The 22,888-nt window shown below is 39.4% G+C and overlaps 2 protein-coding genes across 3 annotated transcripts; both read left to right on the top strand.

Moving 5' to 3' along the window:
• Positions 1-3,199: 3,199 nt before the first annotated feature.
• LOC117810743 lies at positions 3,200-6,768 on the top strand. 2 transcript variants are annotated; one of them, XM_034680681.1, is made up of 8 exons: positions 3,200-3,565; positions 4,598-4,732; positions 4,996-5,064; positions 5,398-5,492; positions 5,889-6,015; positions 6,215-6,332; positions 6,461-6,493; positions 6,630-6,768. In XM_034680681.1, exons 1-8 carry the CDS (start codon positions 3,308-3,310, stop codon positions 6,638-6,640), a joined length of 846 nt encoding a protein of 281 aa, XP_034536572.1. In that variant the 5' UTR covers positions 3,200-3,307; the 3' UTR covers positions 6,641-6,768. The 2 variants fall into 2 exon arrangements, with proteins under 2 accessions (XP_034536572.1, XP_034536571.1); XM_034680680.1 differs by having other exon boundaries at positions 6,417-6,493.
• Positions 6,769-9,401: 2,633 nt separating this feature from the next.
• Positions 9,402-20,335, top strand: LOC117810515 (uncharacterized protein DKFZp434B061-like). The gene is made up of 7 exons (XM_034680379.1): positions 9,402-9,471; positions 11,855-11,925; positions 13,233-13,450; positions 13,546-13,639; positions 17,034-17,778; positions 18,883-19,042; positions 19,586-20,335. Exons 3-7 carry the CDS (start codon positions 13,234-13,236, stop codon positions 19,768-19,770), a joined length of 1,401 nt encoding a protein of 466 aa, XP_034536270.1. The 5' UTR covers positions 9,402-9,471; positions 11,855-11,925; position 13,233; the 3' UTR covers positions 19,771-20,335.
• The last annotated feature ends 2,553 nt before the right edge of the window (positions 20,336-22,888 follow it).

Below are 22,888 nucleotides of genomic sequence, written 5' to 3'. Positions count from 1 at the left end.
TCATAAAAATTATGAACTGATTTGAAATGTAAAAGCAAGAGGCGTATCTCATACGGCCAGTGTTGTACTATGATCCCACACTGATTTTGAGTCCATTGATCAAATTTCCTGGAAGCTATTGAGCTAAAATGCTAATATTTATATGTAAAAATTCATAAAAATTATTAACTGATTTGAAATGTAAAAACAAGAGGCGTATCTCATGCAGACAGTGTTGTACTATGATCCTACAAGAGATCTATCTCATTATATTGAGATACTATCTCATTATATTGAGATACTATCTCATAATATTGACTTACTATCTCATCGACTTACTATGAACAGTACACATTTCTCTTTTTTCTTTATTTTATTTTCTCTGAACACATACTTCAGAAATTGAGAAGCTCAGTGGCTGGAGGAGAGGCTGAGACTTAAAGAGACTGAGGCATCAAATATGGGGCGCTTCAAGAAAGGCCAGAGACAGAGGACCGACTTGTGGGAAAAAGCAGGGGGGAGAGACATTATTGTCAGGTCTTTTATATATCATAAAGTTTGTCAGCTAAATGTCCCCCCAGAAATTTGGAGGTCAGTCACACTTGATGTATTTAAAGAAATAAAAAAAGAGTTCACTAGCTGGCTGAAAATCATCTGGAAGGAGGACAGACGAGGAGTCCAGACAGCAGTGCTTCATGCAGGTAATAGCCTACACCTTAAATTAATATTCTATTTATTGATGTGAATGCATGACCATGTATGCAATGCCTTCTATTGTATTGCTAATGCTAACGCATTGCTAATGCTAACGCAAATGCTAACGCTAATACTAAGACAATGCTAATGCTAAGCTAATTCTAAGCTGATGCCAATGCCAATATCATTTAGCCACTTGGTGGCACTACAATTAGGAAAACTTCTTTCTAGCCTCCAACTTTTTTTTGCCTTCATACTGCTTGTACTTATGATTTGTAGCTGGTAGAAATTATGCTAGCTGGTAGCTGGTAGCAACAGCGACCAGCTCGGCAACACACTTTACAGAGGAAATGCATTTTCTATGTACTATAACCTATAACCAACTTATGATGTTATAACTTGAAAAGAACTTTTAAAGAAAATATAATAATGTGAAACTTGTTTCATTGTAGATAACACACAAAAACAGGAAAAGAAAAGCGATGTAAATGGAGAGACAGATGGTAAGAAGGATGAAGACGAGAGTTACAATGTAGACACAGACGAGATACCAGCAGCAGCAGAAGAAGTTGATGGTTCCGTGGATGATGAAGGAGAAGTGGAAAACATTCAGACACACAGTGTAAATAAAGATGGTAAGAAGGATGAAGACGAGAGTTACACTGTAGACACAGACGAGATACCGGCAGAAGGAGAAGGTGATGGTTCCATGGATGATGAAGGAGAAGTGGAAAACATTCAGACACACAGAACCAGTCTCAAAAACACACAAAAGGACAAGAAAAGCCATGGAAAGGGAGAGAGAGGTAAGAAGGATGAAGAGGAGGATATTTCCAGTGAAACCACAGCAGCAGAAGAAGCAGACAGTTCAGTGGATGCTGAAGAGGATGAAGACATTGACATCAGACATTGCAAACCAGGACGGAAAAAGTTCAACATTTTTATAACAAAAAAAAAATGGGACAAAATAAAACCGAAACGTAACATGAATCAACTCAGACCTCCATGGACTGACACATTGTATGATGAGTTTCGGAAGGAGAATCCATGCTGTACTCTTGCATTTAAGTACCAGCATGTTAAGAAAAGGCATAGCCACAAAAAGAAATGTGACTATTTCAGTGCGCGAGCAGAATGCACTTTTGCTGAGTGTGCAGCTGTGTACCTATTTTCAAAGAGAAACAAGCCAAAATCAACAGCAACAAAAATATGTTTCAAAGTAATTCGCATTGGTGCTGTTACACACAGCAAAAATCAAAGGAGATTTCGACCAGCAAAGTACCTGCGAAGAGGAAAAATAGCAAAAGCTATAAACAAGGGTGTCAGCAATCTCCATTATGCTATGCTGAAAAATACACCGCTTGATGAGATAACAGCTGGCAACGTAACTCGCAGCATGACCAAGGATGTTTTAAAGAAAATATCCTCTGAGGTGAAGAAGAGCTCAAGGCTTCACAATGATGTAATGCTGGAACTAATGCTCACTCAAAAAGTAATCCGGGAGAGCAGCAGTCATGCATCATTCAAAGGTTATCTACAGCACCTACAAATTTATCCATTTGCTCTACATTTGTACACAGACGGTGGACTTAACATTCTGGCGGAACACCTAAAGAAAACATCACCTGTCACTCTCTACCTTGATGCAACAGGCAGTGTTGTCCAGAAAATACCAGATCAAAACAAGAAAGTTCTGTACTATGCTCTAGTTTTGCCCAGCATGGGCAAGGACAGCCCTCCCCTACCTGTCACAGAACTTGTGTCAAACAGCCATTCAGTTCCTGCCATATCACACTGGCTTATGGAATTTAAAAGAAAAATATCAAACAAAACAAAAAAACAAATTGCACAGGTAAAGACAGATCATAGCTGGGCTATGATTAATAGTGTGCTTATTGCATTCAACAAAGAAAATGTTTCTGTCTACCTTGACAGAGCATACAAAATCGGAGTGGGACAAACCAAAGAAATTCCAACCTTTACAGTGCTTCATCTTTGCTCTGCCCACATTTTGAAGGCTGTATTACAAGCATTGGTGAAGAAAACCACCGACAAAGGCATCAAGGAATATGCCTTATACACCTTTGCTTACCTTCTAAACTGCAGCAGCATGAAGATGGCTGTGAAGGTTTTTCATCACATGTGTGTGCTTTTTGACTCAGAGATGGACACAGAAGTGGTGAACCAGAGCAAAGCATATCTTGATCTGTGTGTTTTGGAAAACAAGGGCCTTAAGGTGGAAGAAAGTGACCAAATGATGGAAGTTGAGAAGATCATCATGGACAAAACTGCAAACACCATTATTGGAAAGTCACCTTTCACACAAGTTTTTCAACTCCAAAGGGACCAAGCAGAATGTGACCTCCTTTCTGATGATGCTGTTGGCACAAAAAACCAGTACCACTGTCCTGGTGTTATTGATGTGCTACTTAAAAACTACATGGGGATCTTTCCTTTATGGAGTGGTTTGCTTCTTGGGGATCTCTCACGGCATATGAAGTCAGAAATTAAAAGTGATGGGAGACTTAAAACAAGAGATACAAACTGCCACGTTGAGCTGTGGTTTAGTTTAGTGAAGCATTCCATCTTGCAAAAGAAGAGATACTTGCGACCAGCAGAGTTTGTGTCCAAAATGTATGCCTCAATGCAGGGAAGATATATTGAGCACATCATGCAACAGAATCTTCCAGAGCAGATTTTGGACAAAGTCAGTACAAGTTCAGGCAAGTCAGATGATGACCCTATTGAACACTGGAACAAGCGAGACAGCTCTGCTGGACGGTCCAAGTCAAAATCAAAATACTTCAATCCACCAAAAAAACTAACTAAATCCAAGAGCAAGATGAAGACAGTAACAGTCCAACAGGATCACCGAGACAAAGACACACAGGTATGTTTTTGTATATGTATTGTTATATGTGAAAATTAATTAGTTATTATTATAGGGCAATACTAATAATTTTATCAGACACAATAGGACTTTGCACCGCCATTTGCCAGGCCCCGATTAACATAGGCTTATAAATAAATCTTTGTCACATCTATGTCCCACGCCCTATCCCAACATATTTATAACATACACTTTTTGTTTTGTTTTTGGTAATCCTGATTTGCAGTTAAACCTACTGTGGAAAAAAAGGGACAGTGAGGTGGTTGTTGCAGTGATTCCCTCACAGATGAAGGGGCAGAACCTCCTTATCCACCACTCAGAGCTGTGCTCACTTAAGGCTGATTTATACTTCTGCGTCGAATCGACGGCGTAACCTACGCCGTAGGTCCGCGTAGCTCCCGTACCTACGCAGAGGCCTACGCACGTAGCTGACGTGCACCTCCTCCAAAATGTAACTACGCGTAGAGCCGACGCGGACCGCAAGCTCTGTGATTGGTCCGCTCGACGGCTTTGTCTTTCCCGCATTCACAGCACTTCCGGGGTCCCGGACATCGGCCACACATCGGCCGTGTATTTCATCTCCTCCTCTCTATTCTTCATGTAATCATGTCTGTATGATAAACAGCAACATGTATCAGTTGTAGATTAACATAACACGCTCTGAATCGATGTGGAAAAGTAAACAGAGATCGTAGCGGGACCGGAAGCAGGCGACCGGCTATCAGAGAGACCGCACTGCCCTCAGGCGTTTCGGCGGAGAATTGCTGCGCGACACAGACACACCGACGCACAAGTATGTCCGCGTCAGCCCCTGCTGCGTAGGGCGACGCAGAAGTATAAATCAGCCTTTAGGCCACACCAGTGGTTGACAGGGGAGGTATGTATCAAGTGTGTAAATGTTCTTTTTAAACTGATGTTTTGATCCTTGATCCTTTAGATAATTAGATAGTAAAGCTGGTGGAAGTCATATTTCATCCTATTTGAGACTGTTTATTATTATTAACTGGACAATCAATTTGTTGTTTCTATCAGGTAAGTGAGGGCCTCCTTCATGTTTTTGCCCACACATACAGTGTGATGGACACCATCTATTTAATGAGCCACTATACAGCAGGTTGTATTCTGTTTGGTGACAGGGGAAAGCTGCCTCAACAAAGTTTAAAAAAGGTAAAGGTGTGTGTGTGTGTGTGTGCGTGTCTATGATGAGTAAGACCTAAGACTATTGCATAATCACCCTATGAATTATTTTGACTAAACTTTAATTTTTTCACTCCTGAGCATAAAAAAATAATAAAGAAATATTAAAGTAAAACACTAAACCTTGTATGAGAGAGAAATACAGTTGTCATAAGTGAAGTATTAGTTTGTCTTCGAATTTTTATTTTGAGTCCGTGATTATTTTCATCCATATGTCATTTTTCCAATTGTAGGTGAACTTCAGCAACTTCAGAGCTGTTCTATCATTTGTGCTGGTCAACAATAACCACTGGAACTTGCTGGTATGTAAATTTTTGATGTTGATCTCTTTATTTTTGTCTTTAATGCATATTATCTCCCATGTAATGAGATAAAAACATATTGATAGTCCCATGGGCCATGTAGTAAGGTGCATAGCACAGTAAAGTGCATAGCACAGTAAAAAAGACAAAGAGAGACAAAGGGACAGACAGACATAAAGCAACTGATAGACAATACTGATTAGGAACCATGCTGCTGCCTAAATTCATAATATTAATATCACACATGTCTTCATCACCCTGTGGCACTCTCCAAATTTTGGGGCATACATTTTGTACTTGGACATACTTTTGTCATTTTTTGTTGTGTCCCAGTACATACATGCAGAAACCAGCACAGTGTACCTGGTGGATCCAGCGCAAAGGACATCTGAGCTGAAGGCCTCACAAACTGCTGCTAAAAGAATCCGGTAGATTCATTTTAAGATACTTTCTGTTTATGTTACAATTGTTATTGAATACAGTGTACCTTTTTTCATTCAATGGGCCACATGCCAAGGCTCTTTTAATGATCAATAGCTGGGGATAATTCTAAAAGGTAAAATATGACATTTCTAAAATGGTATCGGTCAAAGTCTTTATTTACAAATGAATCATCAAAGGTGTATTCATTTAGAATTAAAAACAGTTCATAAAATAGAACATTGTATCCCCATCTTGGGGCTTGATTTGTAAATGGTGATGATGAATAATTATTTGTAATTAATGAAATTGGTTATTAATTGTGTTGTTGCAAATGTGTGTGATAATCTCTGGACACTTAGGACCAGGATTTAAAGAGTATGATGAATATAAAATTTATTCAGGGAGTACTTCATGATGAGGAGAACATGTCATGGAAAAACAGACTGGGTGGATGTCAAATGGAAAGAGGGGGTTATGTCCCATCCAATCCAACAAGATGGAAGCAGCTGTGGTGTGATTGTTGTCAAGGTAAGCCGAAAACAATTTGTTTTCATTATGTGAGGGAGGAATTTTTCTTGTGAAAGATGAACTGATATGAACCAATATCGGCAATTGTACAAATTATATTGTGAACAGAAATAATCTGTTTAATAGCGCTTATGAGTATATGTAATTTATTATATGCTCCCCATTATTGTTGTAAGTAGCTGCATTTGATGTTGTTTAGATGGCAAAAGCCCTGCTAAAGGCTTCCCCAGTGATCCCTGACATAGACTTCAGCACCTCCAAAAGAGAAATGGAGAAGGAGAGGAGAGATCTGGCTCTTCACATCCTAGAGGCCTCTGGTAACGGCAAATTAAGCATACAAATCCAAAACAAGATAGATTGTAAATCTATATATTTAAATAAAACTTTTGGGGTTTTTTTAGTCTTTGATGAGCAAAATTCATGTGCGATGTGTGCCACCTTTAAGCCACCAGGACCAGGAACTGCCATTATACTATGGGTAAGTAATTGAAAACTAGTTATAGTCATGTTGAATTATCATATAGCCATTAAAAAAAAATATAAAAATGTTTAGGTGTCAAATAATAATTGATAAATTTATAATAATGACATCTTTTTTTTTTTCAATTAAACAGATACAATGTGATGAGTGTGACAGGTGGTTCCACAGCTCATGTCTGTCCATGGAAAGTGAAGCAATCGAGGATGCCAAAGAGAAAAGCTGGGAATGTCCCTTATGCCAATGACACAATAAAATCATGACACAAGATCATAGTACTGGCCGCATGAGATACGCCTCTTGCTTTTGCATTTCAAATCAGTTAATAATTTTTATGAATTTTTACATATAAATATTAGCATTTTAGCTCAATAGCTTCCAGCCCAGCCAGCATGTCAATGTAGGCCCCATGTGGGTTACAGTTGGGTTACATGGGTAAGGGGTGGGCATGGGCTTCAACTGGGAAAAATGTGTGGGTCCCATATGGATTATGTAGTATAGGACCCACATGGGAAGCCTGTGTGGGCTGACCATGCAGGACCCATACAGAGCCTATGTGGGTCATGTAGGCATAGTCTAGACCTGGGCAGAATTATCTGGGACCCATATAGTTTAACACATATTGGCCTCACTTGGGCAGCCTGTGTGGGCTGCCCAAGTGAGGCCAATATGTAGCCTATGTGGGTTCAGCAGACATAGGCTAGAACTGGGTATTATTACATGGGACCTATATGGGTTTAGTTATATGGGTCCCAAATCACAAGCCCTCATGGGCTGCCCATTCAAGACCCATACAGAGCCTATGTGGGTCATGTAGGCATAGGCTAGAACTGGGCAGAATTATCTGGGACCCATATGGGTGAAGGTATATGGGTCCCAAATCACAAGCCCTCATGGGCTGCCCATTCGAGACCCATGCAGAGCCTATGTGGCTTAAGCTGACATAGGCTAGAACTTGGTTTCAGTACATGGGACCCATATGAGTTTAGTTATATGGGTCCCAAATCACAAGCCCTCATGGGCTGCCCATTCGAGACCCATACAGAGCCTATGTGGCTTAAGCTGACATAGGCTAGAACTTGGTTTCAGTACATGGGACCCATATGAGTTTAGTTATATGGGTCCCAAATCACAAGCCCTCATGGGCTGCCCATTCGAGACCCATACAGAGCCTATGTGGGTTAAGCAGACATCGGGTAGAACTTGGTTTCAGTACATGGGACCCATATGAGTTTAGTTATATGGGTCCCAAATCACAAGCCCTCATGGGCTGCCCATTCAAGACCCATACAGAGCCTATGTGGCTTAAGCAGACATAGGGTAGAACTGGGTATCATTACATGGGCCCCATATGGGCTTAGTTATATGGTCCCAAATCACAAGCCCTCATGGGCTGCCTATGTGGGTTAAGCAGACAAATTGCAAGCAAATTAATGGGACCAAAAAGATAGTTTAAAGACTGTGGCATCAGTCTGCAACATAACAAAATTAAAAATATGCTAAGCGAGTCTGAATAGTTTCTTAATGAACTGTACAAAAAAACTCTCACTTTTTGAATGCCCATGATCCTTTTCCTTTATCTTCCTTAGGGTTGACAAATGTAGTGAAAAGTAGATTTCTGAATTAAAAAATACTTGAGTAAAACAATAAAGACTAATTTGGAACATTATAAATACAAGTATATGACCACTTCTTCTCCCCGGGCACTTCCCTGTCTCTCTCAACTGGACTGTGTGTGCCTGAAGGTCAGATAATCCCTGCTATATCTTATCTTAGACAGACAGACAGACAGACAGACAGACAGACAGACAGACAGACAGACAGACAGACCACAAAGTGTATGAAGACCAAATTGTAGAAAAATAAAAAGATAAATATTTCTCTTAAAATCTTTGATGACTTGTATTTCTTTAATTCACTCTATATGATTTTTTTTAAAGGAAAAGAGTGCTTTAACTTTGTGCTTTAATTACTTATTTGCATAAACTTTATTTCTTATCTGCTTACACAAACATTTCAATTAATTGAAGTTTTTAAATTCAAGTAAATTGAAGTTAAGTTATTAAGATACATTTATTGTAAGTAAATACATTTCTTGATGACCTAGATACATTTTTTTATTTTCCAGAAATGTATACCTTTTAAAAAAAATAATAGTCCAATATTTTATTCTTTCTTCTAAAGTATAGGTTTCAGTATCAGTATCAGTTTACTAACATCAAAAGATACCCAAATTGTATGAAATTTAAAAAAAAATAAGAAAAAAGAAAGAAAGAAAGAAAGAAAGAAAGAAAGAAAGAAAGAAAAGAAAAGTATTGCCTATTTCTACATCCTACATGTGAAGCACTTAAAAGTATTCCTCCATTTCACTAAGTAGTGCCAGACCGAAACCTTTTGTGTGGTGAAATGTCATCACGTCTGGTGAAGGTGATGGAGGGGAGGCTGTGTATTGTGGCTACATCTGGGAGAAATCGGATCAGCCCATCCGAGCTGAGGCATCTGATTTTTCTCAATGCCTACATAATGTTTGCTTGAGTTTGGTTTTGGTTCTGTTCTATGGATATGTTTGCGTTTTTTTGTTAATTTATGCAATAAAAAAGTTTGATTAAAATACTAAACAAAAGTAAGAATGCTTTTGTAACAGAATAAATTCACAAAATTAGGCAATTTTAAGGCTTCTCATAAAAAAAACTGTATGTAAAAGGGTTTTCAAAACAAACTGTTAGTTTTTGCAAAGTTACAATATACGGCTACAAAAGATCCGACGAAAAAGTCGGCTCTTCTTTGTGAGCCAAATCAAAAGAGCCGGCTCTCTGAAAAGAGCCGCACTTCCCATCACTACTAGTTTGGTCCATGGATTGGTCACACAGGCCTGACAACCCTGGCGGATGGATATTTTTGAAAAGACGCATTTCAGCGCGAATCTTGGCATCTACCTCATTCTTCCCTTTTCGTTTGCAGAGATATCCTTGCAAAAGGTAAGACAAATTGTTAAACTATTTTGAACAACTGGTTTTCCCGTATTATGGTCCATGTTATCGTTGCTTGATTTATGTGTGACATTAAGTTTATTATGTTCAGGAGGATCGGAGTTAGATGTGGCATGGTAAGCTAGCTGGCTGAACAGTCTGGCCTTACAGGTGGTGCAGCTAGCAGGTAACATTAGCCACGTAGACCGCGCGGGTTTTTGTAAAGTTGAGAGGATAATGTAATTGAGATAACGACACTATTTCTTGTTTAGTTCCAAATTAGTATCTGAAATAAAGATGAGATGAGGGACGGGTGGTTGACTCCATAGCTTGATTAACGCACGTCGGTGCCAAGGGCAAGATGCCTATTGAGAGGCTGATTCTGGTCTGTAGGTGTCTGACAGTGGGCTATAGCTGATGGAGTGGGGCAGCGGGAAAGTGTTATTCAAAGGCTGTGCAGAAATTAAAGGCTGTCTGCGCTAAATCTGTCCGTGGAAATAGATTTCCACAGCAGATATCCTCGTTATAACAAGACTGACCTAGCAACGCATGTTTGTATTCATTTGTGCTGTGAAATTACACAGATGCACGATGTTGATATAAAGCCCAAAACCCACAGGATCCGTGCTGGGTGCGTTCCGTCAGCATCCCGTCCCGGCTCTGCCAGGCAGCGCTCGTCGTTGCGCAGATGCCCGCTGGAAGTGTGTTTGCAGCGTAGAAGCAGCGTAGTAGCAGTGTAGCGCATCCCATGGCAGCTGGGCTCAGTATACAGAAAACAACATACAACAGGTTGATTTGCCTTTCTGCGATCTATTTCCTGCTAAATTTTGATATTATTCTGTGACCGTTGTGCTTCTACTGTATGTGAACAAGCAACAGTGTTTTTAAAATTTCGTTTTTCCAGGTTTATTCCTGTTTAGTAATGTAAACTATGTTCTACTTTACCTGTACCTTCAGACAGAGTTAACAGCTTTAAGTCCTGTTATGGTTGACATGGATCAGGGATAGACCATGGGGTTGTTCTATGTTAATGATAAATCCATAACCAGGGAGTATTTCTCATCTGCCTTAACTAATTAACAGTCAGGAGTCCACATATGGTGTTTTATTTTGGAATTCACCGGATGACATGGGCCTCTTCCACGCTTGACTTCCTGTCTGCTCTGTGGAAGCATCAAAGATAGACTCAGGGTGATGCTGTATTGATTAGAATGGGAACGTCTTTACTGCGTAGCATGCAACGTTGACAGAGCGCACTCAACATCCTGTGGGTAAAAAAATAAAAATAAATTGATATATATGTGCGTGTGTGTGTGTGTATATATATATATATATATATATATATATATATATATAAAAATAAAGAAAGAAAAATTACATAAAAATAGGACTCAAAAATTTAATATAAGGTGGAAATAAATACAATAATATAAAAATACAATAAATATCAATAAATAGATAAATAAAAGGGCTCTGCGCTCATATTTATTTATTTGCTGAAGACACTGTCAGCATGAAATGCAGGGAGGCGGTCCGAAATGTGTCTTGGGTTGATCAGCATGTGAGTGCAGAGATCTACTTTGCATGAAGTCATGAAAGTCTGCCCTGTGTAGGCTCACATCAGCCTGGTCTGTCCACGATGAATGCTAAACTAAATGAATGCTTAAGTTTTGTGAATATGATGCCTTAGAACTGTTCATTCTCATCTCTAACTAGTTGTTAATCTATTTTGTTTCAGATCCAAAAATGGATTACCACAGTAGCTCGCGGACTAAACGGAGACGAATTAAAGCAAGAGTTGCGGAGCACTTGCAGATGTTCGAACATTATGGTCTCAAAAATAGTGTCTCATCAAATCCAGGCCATGTCATCGAACCAGAAAGCCATATTCAAATGGAAGTGTTGGATTTGCAGGATTTTCAATATGAAAGTGACCAAGAACCGGATTATGACATGTTATCCAGTGACAGCAATGAAGAATTTGATTCTGAGGGTTGCATTGAAGAAACTGACCCTTGCACTGATGTCAAAAGGAAGTTGGCTGATTGGGCAGCAAGTCGCAACATTTCACACAGTGCCCTGTCAGAACTACTACAAATTTTAGTGCAGTGCGGCCTGGATCTTCCCAAAGATCCAAGGACTCTTTTATCAACTTCAAAAACATGTGAAGTCAAAGACATTGGAGATGGGTGTTATCATCATTTTGGGATATCAAATGCTCTAACTACATTGCTATCACAGCAATCTCAACCTTCAGTTGAGTCTCTAACTCTTCGTGTCAACATTGATGGATTGCCCCTCTTCCGAAGCTCAAAAATGGAGTTATGGCCTATTTTGGCCAAAGTCAAAGAAATTCCAGGATGTAATGTTATTATCATTGGTCTGTATGCAGGTCCTACAAAGCCTAATTCTGTTGAGGAATACCTGAAGGACTTCATCCAGGACCTGAAGCATGTAACTCAGGTGGGTTTACATTACAATGGAATACATTACAAGATTGCACTTCCTGATGCCTTTATCTGTGATGCCCCTGCCCGTGCCTTCTTAAAACGTACCAAGGGTCATTCAGGTTACAGCTCCTGTGAACGCTGTACCGAGCATGGAGTTCGAACAGAGAACAGGGTTGTATTTCCAGATCTGGCTGCACCACTGAGAACAGATGAACAGTTTGAACATATGGCAGATGAGGAACATCATCATGGTGTTTCACCCCTACAAGAGCTAGGCATGGGAATGGTGTCATGCTTTGTTCTTGACTACATGCATCTAGTTTGCCTAGGAAATGTGCGAAAACTTGTGAGTCTGTGGATCAAAGGACCATTACGGTGTAGGGTTTCTGCAGCCACCATTGCAGTTATCTCCAGCCACTTAAAAATAATCAGAGGACATCTGCCGAGGAATTTTGCTCGAAAACCACGGTCACTCATGGAATACAGTCAGTGGAAGGCCACAGAATTCAGACAGTTTCTGTTGTACACAGGCCCCGTGGTTCTTAAAGGACGTTTACCTCCAAGACTATACAAGAACTTTATGTTGCTGTCTGTAGCAATAAGAATTCTTCTTAGCCCAGCTTTGTGTAGCAAATACTGTGATTATGCGGACAAACTATTGAAATGTTATGTGACCAATTTTGCAAAGATTTATGGAACAGAGCACATTGTGTACAACACCCACTCTTTAATTCATCTGGCTGATGATGCAAGGAAGTTTGGTCCCCTAGACAATGTTTCATGTTTTCCCTTCGAAAATTATCTGGGAATATTAAAGAGGCTGGTAAGAAGACCACAAAACCCTGTCCAACAAGTTGTTCGACGCTTAGGTGAAAAACCCAGCTGTCCTCAAGGAAAGATCAAGGAAATGAGGAACAAGCCTCAACCACCACATGCATGTGGTCCAACTCTCTCAAACTTTCCTTCTTGTATACAGTACAAAAGGTACATATACGAGGGAAACATTATATCTTGCTCTCAAGGCAACAACTGCTTTGATGTTGAGGCCAAAGTTGCTGTTGTGAAGAACATTGTGGAGTCTGCAGCATCTGGAGAAGTGTATGCTGTGTGCCAGTTTTACGAGCGACAAGGATGCTTTTACAATTATCCTATTGACGTTTCTTGTATGGGGATCAGAAAGGTGACACAGCTCACTGACAGGCTTCATGGCGTGCTTCTGACTGACTTGACAAAAAAACTGATACTGCTTCCTGTTCAAGATGAAAAAGTGGCTTTTCCCCAGTTACACGACTGTTGATCTACCTAATATTAACTTTGCAGCATGCCCCTCTTCAGCATTGTGGAGTTCAGAGAGGAAGTGTCAAGTGAAGGAAGGGCTCTTGTGGATATTATTCCATCATGTTGGTTCACTGATGAGGACAAGACGGACTGTTTTTGGCCAGCAGGCCACAATCTTAATATCACCAAGGCAGTGAAACAGCGGCAAAGACCAGATGCTTCATGGGGGACATACAGTGTGCGTGCACTTGGACATGCAGGTAAAGAAAAGGGTTTTTTGGTTGTGGATGGCAGGGGGTAGATGTAACAATTTAGCTGTAACCATATGTTTTGTTTTGTTTTTGTCACTTGACAGACACATATGAGGATGCTCGACGCAAGCTTGCACGAGCAGAGGCTACTTCTGATCTTCAAACAGACAACGATGTACCAAAGAAGAGACAAAGAAGGTAAGTGTACTTAAACACATCAAGTAAAGCACTAGAACTAAATGTCTGTCTAAGAAACTATATTCTCAGAGGCTTATACATTTTTGAGTACTAGCCAGGTTCAATAGTCCTATTTATTTTGTAAGGATAGGAAGATTCCAAGACTGATTCCTTTACCTGAGCTTTGGGTATGGTATCTTCTAGTGGTGTAAAGGTAGGACTTCATACTGTACCAATTTGGTGCAGGTCTCTCGATACGGTACAGACATGTACCGAATAGGTACATGTTGAACAAAGCTCATACACAGATGGAAAACCAGAGAACAACTCACTGTCACACTGTCCTGGCAACCACACTGTTCAGGGTTCAGTTCAGAAGTGGTACAGTTCTATACATGCATACTCAGACCTTTTAGGGGGGGTCAGGGGCATGGTCCCCTGTAAGAAAATTTAGTACATTTAAAAGTAATAACATCAATCTTTTGAGAGTGAAATTAAAGGGCTAAACCTATGAAACAAATTTGTGCTCTAATTTTGAATGGTTTCCTGGTCTGACCTGAAAGATTTTAATGATACAAGCCTTAAAAAGCTGTGATTAATATCAGAAAGCTTTATTTAGCCTTTAATGCATGTTCAAGTTTGTATCCATAATAACAGACTCATTGTCTGCTTAAGTCTTTTGACCTGCATGACCATCTCTGATTTTAACTGAAACAAATTTCCACCAAAAAATTGTCTGTCACACCCTTTATTCCCGTTTATGCTGGGATTGTGTTTAAATCTGTTATTGCATTATTTATTAACTATTATATTATTCACATACTATTACTATAGATAATTTATTATAAGTAATACTTAATTTAATTTCTGGGTTAAGTTCACATTATACATGGATCAAAATTTTGTTTTTCCTCTTTGCCTAATATATGTATTTTTAAAGATAAATTTCAGTGTAAATGAATCCCAAAGTCAAAGCTGACTCCGCCCACTTACATTTTTGAAAATACACACAAAATTAGCAATTTGGTACTGAGAGGAGGGAGGGGGAAAAGGACAGGTATTTTCAGATGAGATGGGAGTGACAGTGATGTCCCCTTGCCAGAAAGTGACAAATGGGGCTTTTCCATTACACAATGCTGCTCAGCCTGACTGCAGCCCAGCCCAGCAGAGGATTTTCTTTTTCATGTATGGCAGCATGGTTCGAAATAACTGGGCCGGATGTGAAAACGCCCTAAGTTGGACTGAAATTAAACTAAATGTTTTGAAAGAAGACATTGATTAAACTGAACTGAAGAGCATGAAAAATACTTTTTGAGCAAAAAAGGATTTTAATTTATTTTGTCATTGTGAAATAATTTAATCTATGTTCATTTATTTTGTTGAAATTTTCATACAATTTTGAATAACCTTATCCAAGTCTCCTTGGTATGAATATTTATCAAATTTGTTCTTCCTCTTTTAGATTCTAAAGTTTTCTGAGTTAAATTAACCTTATTATTTCTAATGTTTGTTATGAGTTTATCCTGAACTAAAGTTGAAAGGTTAACTTGTGCTACATGACCTTGAGCACAATTGAACATGATGGGTCCCTGTCGACCCAGAAGTTTACGTTCTGCAGTGATAGCACCCCAGACCTGACTATCCTCCATACTTCATAGGTCCCTTCATCTTAGTTCCCTCTTCTCTTCACCCACACACTGGGTGCGTCTCAAAGCTCTTATCTTCCATCCTCGCATCGTTCACTCGCGTCTTAGCCCCGCCCACCAGAGATGCAAGGAAATGAAACGAGAGGAGAGAGGAAACGAGGAGATTTGTATTAAGAGAAATGAGACGTCCTTTCCTCCGGAGCGTCAAGTGAAGCGACGTCGGTTTGTGATGACGGCTCTAACAGCTGTTTGTGTCTGCACACATGTTCACTGTAATAACTCTGATAGATATAAACAGTAACAGAGCTCTGTCTCTGTGTTTACCTGTTTAACACACACCTGCACATGAAGACAATCTGCTCTCTGTTTATTTCGTCCTGAAGCATCACGGATCGATTCACCGGTGAAATGCCTCATTATTAAATTATTTATTACTTTAAGAGAAAATATAACCCATGCACCTCTTTTCAAACCCCGTGCTCATTAATGATCAGCCTGATATGAACCTTTATTAACATGATGGGAAATATAACAAGTGTTTTTACTAACAGACAAACTTTACTGTCAGACTTTAATTCTCTTCATGAAGAAAACGAGAACAAACGGGGAAACTAACAGGAGAAATAACTGACCATGAATATATCTATTCTATCTATGATATTAGATGTTATGTCTCTATTTAATCAGACAGTGAATCTGAAATAAACAATCAGATATAAAACTCAGGAGTGATCCTGTTATTTTGATTTTATGTTCAGTATTTCGTGTTTGAAACTCACATCAAACACTTTTTAATCTCAGCTCATCACACACAGACGGATGTTTATGATCTGTTTCAGGGCACCCTTAGTGACTGTTTTAAGGTCCATCTTTTCATTATTATTAAACTCAGCTGAAGTTAAGTTTCAGTTAAGTCCGAGCCGCTGCAGCGTCCAATCAGTGAGAGGTATTTGTTAAGGGGGCGTGTCTGTCAGAGAAAAGACTTCCGTGAAGTCTGCTCCCGTGTCTCCTCGATTATCCCTCCTCCGATCAGTCTCCTCCGTCCTCACTCCTCTCTCCTCCAGCAGCGTTAGGAGCTTTGGGACGCAATTTAAAATGGCGGGTCAGTAACTACTTCCGGTTTGGCAGAGGAGAGAGGAGACTGCAGTTAAGAGCTTTGAGACGCACCCACTGTCCCTGCTTAGCCTGGGTCACAGCCTTAGTGCACCTTACTACCTCCTTCTGTCTATGTACCAGCTCCACTACCAGCCTCCTTCTACCTTTGGGACATGCTTTGTTCCATGCTGGTTGGCCTGAGCTTCCTCCCTGGGAGTCCAGACTCATCAGTAATTTCTAATCTTTCCTCTCCATATTTTCTAAATTGCTCCACCTGTTTACTATTATTAAGGTCCTCAATGAACCATCAGACAAAGACAATCAATTATAACAATTCAACTGATTCCTAAGTTATCAATGCAGCTGACAAAGAATAATCTGCCTTTTATTTATTTGGCATAAGACTTTTAAGACTCATACTTGTGGATAACACCGATAACACCAAGTGAAACGCCTATCAGATACAAATTGACCACATTTTCTTACTATAACCTGACTTTGTTCAGCTGTGTACTTTGATGCTGCGAGTTAATTAGTATTGTTAATTCAACAAATGGGAACAAAAACAGATGGGATGGAATGCAATGCAGTATTTGCATTATGTTAATGTATGTACGCCTAGCACTGTCTTGATAACATTTGAGTAACTTCTCTTTACTTTTATCTTAATGTAGGCGATCCATGAGAGCCCCACCCCTTGAATCAAGTGAAGAGGAATCCGATACATGTGGTGACGATGAAGTGCCTCCCTCTCCTCCCATTGAATTTGGTAGCCATTTTAAAGCATATAAGCCAATTGTAAGTGCGAGAGTAACCAGTCACGATGCTTACTCAGGAAGCACCAGTACACCATACAGAGTAAATGACTATAGTTCCACCCCGACTCTGCAAAGCCCCAGTGCCACCCCGACTCTGCAAAGCCCCAGTGCCACCCCGACTCTGAGAAACCCCAGTGCTACCCCGACTCTGAGAAGCCCCAGTGCTACCCCGACTCTGAGAAGCCCCAGTGCCACCCCGACTCTGAGAAGCCCCAGTGCTACCCCGACTCTGAGAAGCCCCAGTGCTACCCCGACTCTGAGAAGCCCGAGTGCCACTCCAACTCTGAGAAGCCCGAGTGCCACTCCAACTCTGAGAAGCCCGAGTGCCACCTCATGTGTGAGCAGTGCCAGTAGCGCCTCCTCAAGTCTTAACAGTGCCAGTAGCCTTGGAGAAGCCATGTGTATAAAATTGCTAACTTTACTTGAGGAAGTGAAGGACACACAGAGAGTGCATAGCAAAATGCTTAACACTTTGCTGAAGCAAAGAGAGGCTTCGACGTTGTCAGAACCACCACAGGGAGCAGTGTTTCCGTTAACAACTATTGATGATGTCCAGGCCATGAACGAGAAGCTGTCAGACTTGGAGTTCATGTCAAGGGTTGTAAGTTCAAGTCTCATTAACTTTTTACTGTATTTGCACTTGCTTCTTGTCAGTCACTTGTCAGTAACTCATCTATCAGCTGCTGGTTGCACGTATCATCTATCACAGTGGTTCCCAACCTTTTTTCCTTGGAGCCCCCCCCTCCCCGATTTTATTTTATTTATTTTTTGAATAAATTACACACAAAAAAATTAAAAATTGCAGGTGCATTTAGAATTTTTTATAATTTAATTTAATGAGATCAAAATATTTCAATGTTAATTTTATTTTCTGTATAGCGCCAGATCAAAGCACAAGTAATTTAAGGTTACCTCTCTTATAGATCAGGGCTATACTTTGTTCTTTTGTTTAACAGACTAAATAGCCTTATGTTATTTATCTTATTTACATGACTTATCTACATCGTTGTGCGTTCATATTTTCCTCTGCTCTCTGTATCGCGCACAACAGAGTTCAGCCCCGATGCGCACACAGAAACACAAAAACGTGCATGCACACACACACACACACACACACACACACACACACACACACACACACACACAAACACAGACAGATGAGCACACTCCGTTTAGTGGATATAGAGTCAAGAAAATAATTTCACATCCAGCACAAGAAATGCAGAAAAAGATCTCTCGGTGAAACGACAACAGTGTCCGACAAGTCTGTCCTCATCGTTTATGATGTTGCTTGTGCTGTCATGGTCACAGAGTTTCAGAATTTACAGAGATGTGGTTACTAAATAGCGTCATATTTTATGTGGACAAAATTTGGACAAAAATATATTTCTAAATGGGTTTATTAATATTTTATCTATTAATTGTGCTATTATGATTTTTTTTTTAATCTAACGTACAAATATAACAACCTCATAGCCTCAGATCATTCAAAGTCTGCCTTTTTCTTTTTCATGACATTCTTTCTTTTTTTTTTTTTTTTACTAAACCTGTATCCCATGGAGAGGAAGACAGAGAGGCATGGGGAAATGAGGATTTGGGGGGCATAGACAGAGGGTAATAAAGAAGAATTATGAAATGGTAGTATCATCCAACTGTTCAGTAACCATAGAATTTATTTTCTGTAACTTTCATTATGTATTCTCAGGTTGCCATGGTTGGAGAAATTGGAGGTTCTTCGATAGATGACGCAACCCGAAGAATGATGGCGTTTATAATGTCACCTGACCTGGCACTGCAATACAACCTCTTTGGACGTCATGGGAAGAAACCCTTCAGGGAGCTACGTCTATTTGATCTTGTTTACGGTAGTTCTCTTTAAAATTAAGTATCTAATAGGATGGACACTTTATGTCCAAGGTTTGAAAAATGATTTAAATGTTAGGTTAAAAGTTTATATTCAAAATTTAATTGGCTTTCAGACTCCAGATATTGATTTTATAAATGCATTTGGCCATGTAAATTGGTTTGCTGTGTGATCAAGCAACTTGACCAAATCCAGTACTCTGTACAAGATTAGGTCCTTACAATGCTGATTTTGACAGCTATTAAAAATGTAGGTGGCTTTCACAATAGAGGCCTGGTCAGTTTATATCAAATGCATTTTTTTTCATGGATTTAATGACTTGAATGCATTGAATTAAACTTATAAAAATCCAAAATACAGGGCTTTATAGACTACCCTATGATGTCATTGTGATTTCAAATGGTAGTTATTGTATTTCATATTATGATGCATGTCATCTTTTAGTTGCCTTGAGTCTATTGCTCTGATTATCTAAGAGAAAATAGATAATTAATTGTTTGTCTGTCAGAATTACTAGGTTGATACTTTTTTCATTTATTTCTAGGAGCACTGAAGAAGAACATCCTTACAAAGGACATAAACCACAAGGATGCGGAGAAGGCTTTCTCAAAATGGTTTACAGGAGCTCGGGACAGAGGGGGCAAGCGGGCCGTCAGAGCACAGAGGGAGTTCAACAGAAGGGGTGAAACACAGGCTCTTCAGTCTCAAGATGAGACACAAATCCAATAGAGGTCAACGATCTGGTACTGGAGGTAAAAGTCTATATACGGACAATTGTTTGTATACGGATTTTAAAAAATGTCAGTTGAGGGTTTGATTGGCAAATTTATTTTCAAAAACTAGAGCTAAAAAAAAGTGGGTGGGCAGCGTTGTGACTGTCCTCCTGTGTGAAGATTTGTGTGGAGTTTTTTTGTTCAAAGTTGGCAATGTTCGTTTTCTGTTCAACCTTGTCACTCTTTTGTACCATCTGTTCTCAACATATGCAGTTTGTGTATTCACTAGTTACAGTGGGGTAGTTTAACTCAGACGGTGATGATGACACTGACTCATAGTCCGCAAGTTGTTCTGCCTATATAGCCCAAAACCTCTTATTCACACTGTTTTAAGTCAAACCAAAGCTCTACAAGGTTGAAATTTATACTTTTTTTAAAAGAACAGTGAAGACCTAACTATGGTAAAAGTAGTTAAAAATAGTTCCCATGCCTGCCATTGTGGTTTCTGTTATGTATTCCATGATATTTTGAGCAGTAAAGCGAAAGCAGCCATTTGCAATGCTTACAATGCCCAATGTTTATGCAGTAAATGGCTAGTTTTTCATGATGGGACAGTTTATATTAAATTCAAGTTTGTTTTAAACACAGCTGTGTGTCATAGTTTTCTTGTGAATCTTAGCACCGTTTTTTTTTAAAGTGCATTATTTTACATTTTTGCCATTGTTTCAGGCTAGGAATCTGCTGACCTGCACCTGATGCAGGTAGTGCTGAAAATTCTCATACAAACCAACTTTCTAGTCTGTACAAATATCTTTAGTTTTACACAAAAGTACAAAAAATGGGTATCTGTTACTGAATACTGACTTAATTAACATGAATTTGTATTGAAAAGAAAATCTTGTACTTAGCATTTTATGACCTGACTTAAATATTTTCTTTGGTGTTTAGGGACCCACATGTAGAGCAGTATGGGAAACCCTAGCCAAATCAACATGGAACCCATTTTGAAACTCTGTTGGCCCCCTCCTTGAGGCTCAGTGAGATCTTTATTTCCAGGCAGTATTTGGGGCCTATATGGGTCTTATATCAATTGCCCAGATAGGCCCCATGTAGAGCTCGGTTAGATCGCAGTTGAGGCCCGTATAGACAATCCTAGGTGGGGCCTCCGTGAAACCTGCAGAGAAACCCACTTAGAACCTATTTTTCAACCCACTTGAGCCCCACACAAGGCCCAGTGAGATATTTGTTCAGGCAGAGATGGGCCCTCTATGATTCCCATATGAATTGCACTGATAGGTCCCATGTCAAGCCCAAGTAGATCCCACTTTAGACCCATATGGGCGATTTAAAGGTGGGGCCTCTATGGAACCTGCGGACAAACCCACTCTATACCCATATTTGCAGCCCACTTGGGCACCACGCAAGGTCCAGTGAGATATTCCTTCAGATAGAGATGGGGCCTATATGGGACCCATATGAAATGCCCAGAGAGGCCCCATGTAAAGCCCGGATAGATTCCACTTGAAGCCCATATGGGCAATTACAGGTGGGGCTTCTATGGAACCCGCGGACAAACCCACTTGGGACCCTTATTTGCAGCCCACATATAATCTATCTGGGGCCCACATGGAAATGCTGGCTGGGAGGTTCTGTATTCAATGGAGTCAAAATCAGTGTGGGGTCATAGTACTACACTGGCTGCATAAGATACGCCTCTTGTTTTTACATTTCAAATCAGTTCATAATTTTTATGAATTTTTACATATAAATATTAACATTTTTGCTCAATAGCTTCCAGGTTCTGTATTCAATGGACTCAAAATCAGTGTGGGATCATAGTACAACACTGGCCATATGAGATACGCCTCTTGCTTTTGCATTTCAAATCAGTTCATAATTTTTATGAATTTTTACATATAAATATTAGCATTTTAGCTCAATAGCTTCCAGGAAATTTGATCAATGGACTCAAAATCAGTGTGGGATCATAGTACAACACTGGCCGCATGAGATACGCCTCTTGCTTTTACATTTCAAATCAGTTCATAATTTTTATGAATTTTTACATATGAATATTAGCATTTTAACTCAATAGCTTCCAGGAAATTTGATCAATGGACTCAAAATCAGTGTGGGATCATAGTACAACACTGGCCATATGAGATACGCCTCTTGCTTTTGCATTTCAAATCATTCATAATTTTTATGAATTTTTACATATAAATATTAACATTTTTGCTCAATAGCTTCCAGGTTCTGTATTCAATGGACTCAAAATCAGTGTGGGATCATAGTACAACACTGGCTGCATGAGATACGCCTCTTGCTTTTGCATTTCAAATCAGTTCATAATTTTTATGAATTTTTACATATAAATATTAGCATTTTAGCTCAATAGCTTCCAGGAAATTTGATCAATGGACTCAAAATCAGTGTGGGATCATAGTACAACACTGGCCGCATGAGATACGCCTCTTGTTTTTACATTTTCAAATCATTCATAAATTTTATATGAAAACATTCGCATTTAAGCTGAATATCTATGAGGTCATGTGATATAATGAATCGAAACCAGTGTTAAAACATATGTCTGGTTTTATTGCCTTTAAACAAAGTATCTCTGCTTCAAATATCCCACATTCTTATTTTGAAAAAAGGAAGTCGCTACATGCTGTAGTCGTCTTCTTTCTCCGTGTGTTTACTGTAAAGTCTGCAATACGGGTGCACTTGAAATGTCTTGGAGTGGCTGGCTCGGAGCGAATGTCTGTCGAATATCCAACTTAAAACTAACTTCACTGCGGTTGAATTTTAAAAACAAAATACTGATCGCAAAATCATAAATTCAATATAACAGAGGGTGGATTATGTTATATCTGATTGTTTTTGTCAGATTCACTGTCTAATGAAATAGAGTAATAGAGTCTAACATCATTGATAGAATATATATCAATGATCAGTTATTCCTCCTGTTAGTTTCCCCATTTGTTCTCGTTTTCTTCATGAAGGGAAGTCTGACAGTAAAGTTTGTCTGTTAGTAAAAACACTTGTTATATTTCCTGTCAGGTTAATAAAGTTTCATACGAGGCTGATCATTAATGAGCACAGAGTTTGAAAAGAGTTGCATGGTTTCTATT

The sequence above is a fragment of the Notolabrus celidotus genome, chromosome 3 (genome assembly GCF_009762535.1).
Source record: "Notolabrus celidotus isolate fNotCel1 chromosome 3, fNotCel1.pri, whole genome shotgun sequence".
NCBI lineage: Eukaryota > Metazoa > Chordata > Actinopteri > Labriformes > Labridae > Notolabrus > Notolabrus celidotus.
This window is presented reverse-complemented; position numbering and strand designations above follow the sequence as displayed.